We start from the raw sequence: 7,377 nt of genomic DNA on the forward strand, positions 1-7,377 counted from the left end.
GTCTGTTTTGAAATCAAGGAATTAGCTGAAAGGTGTGTTTTGTTGTGTTAAATAATTGTTGTGGAAAATAAAAAAATTTAGTAGTCGTTTGAATGTGTTCGGAGTTTGAAAATTGATGATTCATCTCATAAGTTATTATGACACACGGATCTCCCCTACATAAACTGGTGTTCATTAGCTAAAAGTATCAGTATCGTTATTGGTATTGGCAATAATAGACCACTGAAACACATCGTAATATAAGAAAAAGGAATGTGGTTCCAACCGTATGTACTAGATTTTCCATGAGACAGAAATGCTGCTGAAATAAATGAAAAACCTTTGAGTTTGACTCTTTGGTCTTAAATTTTAAGAAATAAATGTGTAAAATTACAGGAAAAGATTCTGGTAGCTCGCTCCGCAGACTCTCCTCTAATTATACGTTTGTGTTAATTAATATAAATAAATAAACAAAACCCAAAAACAGACATTTCTGCAGAAAGTTGTTTAAAAAAAACAGTTTTGTTGTTTATTACTTAATTACTGGGGTATAATATTAATGGGTACTGGGGAGGTTTTTATCAGCTCAAAAGACTGTGAGATTTATTAAAATACATTTAAAAGTAAAAAGTTTAAAGTCATCCAATGAGGTGGATTGGAGTCTTTGCCTGGCCAATACTGGCCCTGGGCCTTATGTTTGACACCCATGTTTTAATTACTCTGCCCAGCCTTCGAGGCTTTCTGATGTAAATGATCTTTGAACCTGTCACAGGTGACATGCAGCACTGATTCCAGGCAGTGTTTTATAAATTAGCTGTGATTGTTCGCAGTGTAGTGCCATTTATTTGCACCTTTGGTTTGGTGAGTCTCAAATTGCAGCTGGGATATTAGTAGAATATTTGATTGGTGCTGTCTGGGAATATATATTTTGCATCTAAAATACAGTTGGGGTAGAAGCAGAAATGAATATAAGATAGAAATACTTACAGAAAATGCAAATACTGCCAGATGCTGAAAAGAAGACAATGTGAAACAGACTTTGAAGAAAACTCAAATCAGACAGTTTAAAAGTTTAACTTATTTATTGACTGTGGCAGAGTTTACACAGGGGGTGATATCAACAGGGAGAGTTCCCGAAGCCTGAGCAGGCTATGTGTGACTCTGTTAGCAAAATAATGACATTCATCATTGATATTTAAATCAGTTTTACGTGGCGGCCCAGTCCCGACAGCAGGAACGGCAACAGTGGGAGACAACGTGTGTGATTGGCAGCAGGGCAGAGGTCTGCCTGCATTGGTGAGTAGTGTCTCCACTGTCGTTCACCAGGTGCAGTCGGTTTGGGAGAGGGTCGCCATGGCTATAAGCCAGGTCCGCTTCCGGGACGACTGTTCTGGCCCGTATTTGCTTATTTACAGGGTGATGACGTGAGGGGAGCCACGGTGGTATAGAGCGACGGACGCCAGTGCAGAATGCGTGATGGACCCAGTGAAGGGATGAGAGGGGGGGATAGAGGCTCCTCCCCGTCAGCCTGGGACAAGGCTGGTGTGGACCCCGCTCCGCAAGAGGACTGTCTGTCCAGCTCATGAACACCTATCAAACATTCGTCCTGGGTTGTCAGACGTTACATCGCGGAACCGGGTAGGATTTTAGTGCATGCAGAGAGGGATGGTTTATTCCCGGGGGATTTTAGTATATCGATAACATTTTATTGTTTACTTTGAGAAAAAAAATGTTTTCGTTTTCTTTTTAATTAGTGCTCCCTGGCCTGGAAATAAACAGTTTTTGATCGGACCTGCATTATCATTGTGCCCTGGGTTTCGGACTCTCTTGCTCCCCCTTGTATCTAAAGAACCATCCTCCTTAGTAAGGCATCCTGGCATAACTGCTTTAGTGTCTGTATTACATATATACTGGACAAAGGAGCTTTAAGATGGAACTGCCAGGTAAGAGGAACAGAGAAAGACCCAAGAGAATTTTGTCGATGAAGTGAGGAAGAAAAGACACCTTTGAATAAAATCAAGAAAAGCCTCCACAGCAGCACACATGTTCTTTACCACATTTTGCTTCCACTTGGAATCAAATATGTTAAAAGCATAAAGGTTTTCTTAGTTGTTTGCCTGCCCTAAGACTTAATAGAGATATTAATTAACTTTTTAACCATAAGCAAGAAATTCATAGTTTCAATTGTATTTACATAAAATGATGCTGCAGCCATGGAGTTTGAGTTAATATGACCTCCAAATTTTTAAACGGTATAAATAACCTGAACATGAGACAGAATTGATGGATTTAATGTCTCAGTAAGTCAGTATAAAAGTAATGTGAGGTCATTCGTTACTTTTCCCATAAAAACAAAGAAAATGTTTCAGCTTGTACAGTTTTCCTTACTTACAATATTAAGTTTCAGTCTTGTTCTCAACTGATTCTGCACAGTTTCCTTCATCACCTGTTTGACTCTGTACTACCTCCATAGGTGATGTGTCACCTTTTCCAGGGTTAAATAATGGAAAGATGTCACCTTTGAATGTAGCCGTGAAAGATCCAATTAGTGTTTTCTCTTCTACATTATAAAATGAAAGCTCACCACTGTCACGATCCAAATACACACCGACCGTCTCTGGTCTTGAATGGAAAGGTATTAAAATCTCAGGTTGTGTGCTAAACTGAAAACTATTTGCTCTTTTGGGAGACGAAGACAGAAACCAGAAACCATTCGATGTGTTTGGAAAAGATGTGGATGAATTACTGGGGATTTCAGCTGCACTTGTAACTCCTACCCACCAGGACTGTTTGATGCCTAGCTTCTCATCTATCCTCATAGAAACCTCCCAGTAGTGTTTTCCAGAAGAGAAGCCAGATGTTCCTTTGATAGCTGTGACACAGGTAACCATCTCTCCATCAGGAAATTCTATCTGGGCCTCTTTCACTCTGTTGCCTACAACCTTGAGGTATGGGTTGTTTCTGTCCTCAAGTTTAACATTAACTGTTGAAAATTGAATCAGAAAGAGTGACAAAAGTCATGAAAGAGAAAAAACTGTGAAAATGTGAGATTGTCAACAAAATGAATGAAGTTATTACCATAATGATTTCTAGCTTCTGAAAGACGTCCATCTTCTGTGGGGAAATAGAGAATACATGTGTTTATAATATTATGTCCTAATGACATAACCTTCATGTGTCACCGTGATTCTAAGAACAAGGACAGCTTTAGTAACGTCTTACCTCCTGCTAAAAGTTTATCAGTCTCTGCAGAGAAATACAACAAATAGTTTATCTGTATTTTTCGTTTTAATGAAAGAATCATTTAAATCAGATTTCTTTGTCATGTCAACACTGTGCAAATGATTACAGAATGTCTTGTGTAGCTTTCCACAGTGATACTGATGGGTCAGTGTGGGATACTGCAATCCTATAACTTTTGCAATGTAGGAGGTGTATGTGATATCTCCATGTTGGTGTTGTTCCTGCATCATCATAAAACTGTAGGTCCAGGATCAAGATTGCAACCAACCAATCACAATGTTGTGATGTCCATTTTTGTAGTGTGGGGGGAAAAGAATAAACTGTCTTTGCTTAGATAAAATCCTTCTGAAAGACATGATTTTGAGTGTTTTATTTGTTAATTTTTTCAGTGTAACAAATATATTGTCAGATTAGCTTTGCTGTTAGCCAAATTTAGGCTACTCCTGTTGGTTTCCTAGTGACAGATTTTAAAGCATCAGCTAACTTATTGGCTAATGCTAACGAAGTGCTCAGACAATATGATTGGAGACTTGCGATATTGATCCTGGACCAACATTATGATGATGATGTAAGCACAACACCAGCATGGGGATAACAAATCACAGAGAGAATAGGATCCAGGTTGTGTCAGAGGCTGACTTTGCTCCATCTTCGAGCAAATGCATCATTCTTTTATCCCGTTATTACATATATAACAAAACCACAGCTGATGTGAAAAATGATTTGTTCAGTGTGACGTTCTTACCACTTAAGCCGTTCCCTGAAACACAAAATATTCATGTCAGGATTCATTTTCCGCCCGGACACATATTTATATAACTGAGAGCATTAATTTGAACTTGTCGTGTGCTCTTTCTTACCATCCATTTGGTCTCTTCCTGATTGGGCGTTCCTCACTGAAACACAAAACAAACATATCAGGATTTAATTTCAGACAGTGAACACTTTCTTATGACAGTGATAACTTTAAAGTGTTATCTATTTAAAGATATTATATAAATATATTGTGTATGTGTTAGGTACCTTTCTTTCTGTGGTACATCACTCCCAATGCAGCCAACACTAATGCAGCTACAAGAAGCAGTGCAAAGGCCACCCACCCACCTGGCGAGGACTCTAAACAAAAAGCAAGAAATCTTGTATTTCAGCTTTTACTGTATTTACAATCAAAAACAAATAAACATAATATAACTATTACACACACACAAAAAGTCTCTTTACCAGGTTCAAGAGTCTTACAAAGAGGTCCCAGGCTGACTTTGGCCTCCTTTACCTCTTTATCAGAGAGACCCACTGAGCAGGAAGGCTCAGAGGTGGAGGAAAGAAGAAGCCAACTGTGGACTAAAAAAAGTCCAGAAGACAGATTTCTGTACACCAGACTTTGAGGTTTCACATCTTGCTTCTTGTCTGACCAGCGCAGCACAGGCTGTGGATACCAGCCTTCAGATTTACAGCTCACGTTGACCTTGTCATCTTCTCCCCACGCTACTGATAGAAAAGGAGGACTTCCCGAAGCTGAAGATGAAGAACATTTTAATGTGAAGGTTTAGAGCAAAGCTTTAAACATCATATACATTTCCACCCCTAAGTCACTCACCTGTCACGAGTAGATTAACAGGTGATCTGTCATAACTCTGGCTGCTGCTGACCAAACAAATGTAATCTCCTGTATCCTCAGTTGTGACGTTCAGCAGCTTCAGGCTCACATCGCCTGAATTCAGTCCGCCTGACGCTGCATCCTTGAGTCCAAATGAGACTCGGCCAACGTAGGAAGCTTCTTGATATTTGAACTTTTTTGACTGGTAGTGTATTACCGGGCTGTCAAAGCGATTAGTACGGTACCAGCGTACCTCCAGCTCCTCTGCATTTTGCTGTGGACTGAGCCAGCACGGCAATGTGACCTGATGGCCACGAGTCCCAGTGACAGGAGACGTGGTGGTAACCACCAAGTTGGTTGAAGCTGTAAGATAAATAACGCTGGCATCATTTATCTTTTACACTGGCAGAGTGGAAAAGATGGTTAAACACAGAAAGATAAATCTTATTATAACGAAGTCAATCAAGTTTCCAGGTTTAGCAAGAGAAGTAACAATAACATGGCTAAACTTGAAAAAATCAGAAACATTAAAGGTATGAGCAGAATCAGACACTGAGATTGTGTGTGTGTGTGTGTTTGTGTGCTACTAATCAGAGACTTACTGGGAGCAGCAGTGCAGGAAGATATAAACAGCGTCAGGAGACACAGACCTGTCACCCGTCGATCTGTAAAAAGGGAGGTGACGGAAAATTGTAAGGAGACGTTATAATTTCCTCCCCATAACTCAAATCCAGCAACGCTTAAGAAAACAAGCGTTTAATGTTGACGGCAGAAAAAAAGGGCCGAGGGCTAGTTCACGATTAGCATGCTGCTAAACGACAAAACAAGTGATCAGTGTCGACCTACCCATCGTGTTTCTGTAGCTCCACCGAGAAATCACCCTCACACAGTCAGAGATGTGCAGCTTAAAGGGAGGGACGAGAAAACGTGAAATCCAGCAGTCCGGGTAGTCCTTTCTTTCTCTGCAGTTTCTCCGCTGACCTCGATAGCTTGCTGCTTGCATTACTCTTACTTTCACTTTCATTTTCATTTTCGTCGGAGAGGGCGGAGAGACGAGGATTTGAACTCTGAAACAACTTTTATTATATCGATCTCAGGATGTCTGTAAGTACAACGTCTCCCGTTTGGGCCAATCTCAGCGAAACTTTGCGCGAACATCGCCACACATACAGTGATGATTACAATCGCTATGATTTTTTAAAAAAGACTTAATGTGAATCTAAAATGTTTTTGACTTCAGTGTAACGCTACTCTCCGTTTGCGTTTGTTTCACGTGACACGCTCAACGTAGGTTGCCCGTATGTAACTTAACGGTCACCGTAGTTTGTATCGGCCACGTGATTTTGTTTCATGCATCGCTACGAATGACTGCAGACTTTGAAAAAGAGCCGCAGACTGGGTCGATGGCGTGCAGCTCTGTGCCCTCATACAGACTAAAATGGCTCATACCACTTTTTATGTCCGATACCGATATCATAAATTTGGATATCTGCCGATACTGATATGAATCTGATATAGTGTATTTTATAATCAATAAAACAGTTTTTTAGGTCTTGTTGCATTTTGTATAAGTACATACTCAAGTTTTAAAAAACAAAACTCCAAAGCTATTCTATTATACCAGTATGCAAAAATACATTGCACCCAAAATATTTAAAGTTCACCAATACTGTTCTTTTTATTTCAACTTTTGGTAGAACTTTAAATCTAAGTATTTTAAGAAATATTCAAAAAGTAATTCAAAATGCAATTCTATGCATATTTAAAAAACTCTTTGGCTCTGGAAAAAAAAAAAAGAAGTGCAGTATCAGCACAAAAATAATGTTTATATTCAACAACTTAAAAAACAATAACAACACATTGTAGAATGGACCCTTTTATACTTAAAGCTGAACATAAATTGACACCCAGACTGGAAAGCAGTGCAAATAAATGCAACCATGGCTTCATGACACTCATATTTTATCAAGACGGAAGCTGTTTCTATCACATTTAACCTGAGACTGAATTTTGTCTAATTTCTACACACAGCTTAACACAAGTATAAAAAACTTCTTTTTCATAGTTCCTGTTTTTTTAACCACGAAACGGTTTCGTCTGCAACACTGCTTTTTCCAAAGAAAGACTTGAGTCTATCCATTGAACGGTCAGATTTAATAATGACAACGCACAGACCTCTGAGCTGCATATATCGGCTGTAAAGCTTAATGTAGGAATGCTTTAAAAACATTCAGAGATGAACTTACGCACTTGCTTCACATTTCTGGGATAGGTTGCTCGGAGATTAAATGCCGGTTTGGCAGCATGTAGCGAGGCTCCAAATGCTTTCAGTGTGAAGCAACTCCAGACTGCTGACAGGTCTTGCAAAACCAGCGATATAGGATCGATACATTGTTTCTATCCTCTGTTCGGTATGTAGCCCTCTGAATTGTGTCAGATATTTATTTATTTATTTATTTATTTATTTATTTATTTGAAATGAAAAAATAAAAATGTCTGAACGTTTTGTCTGTTTTATTTATAAAAGTCCCAGTTTCAAAATTAATGAAAAGCTGAAA

At 39.1% G+C, this 7,377-nt stretch overlaps 1 protein-coding gene across 1 annotated transcript; it reads right to left on the reverse strand.

The window, feature by feature from the left end:
* Positions 1-1,042: 1,042 nt before the first annotated feature.
* Positions 1,043-6,131, reverse strand: LOC146580337 (butyrophilin subfamily 1 member A1-like). Its single transcript, XM_085266997.1, has 10 exons — positions 5,666-6,131; positions 5,422-5,484; positions 4,820-5,182; positions 4,444-4,737; positions 4,246-4,338; positions 4,083-4,118; positions 3,968-3,982; positions 3,202-3,225; positions 3,058-3,093; positions 1,043-2,962 (listed from the first exon to the last, which is right to left on the reverse strand). The coding sequence occupies exons 1-10, from the start codon at positions 5,847-5,849 to the stop codon at positions 2,376-2,378; spliced, it is 1,695 nt and encodes a 564-aa protein (XP_085123123.1). The 5' UTR covers positions 5,850-6,131; the 3' UTR covers positions 1,043-2,375.
* Between the last annotated feature and the right edge of the window lie 1,246 nt (positions 6,132-7,377).

Source organism: Mchenga conophoros, linkage group LG3 (assembly GCF_057382185.1).
Source record: "Mchenga conophoros isolate Kocher_MC1m ecotype Shallow Benthic linkage group LG3, M_conophoros_male_GT1.1, whole genome shotgun sequence".
In the NCBI taxonomy this organism is placed as follows: Eukaryota; Metazoa; Chordata; class Actinopteri; order Cichliformes; family Cichlidae; genus Mchenga; species Mchenga conophoros.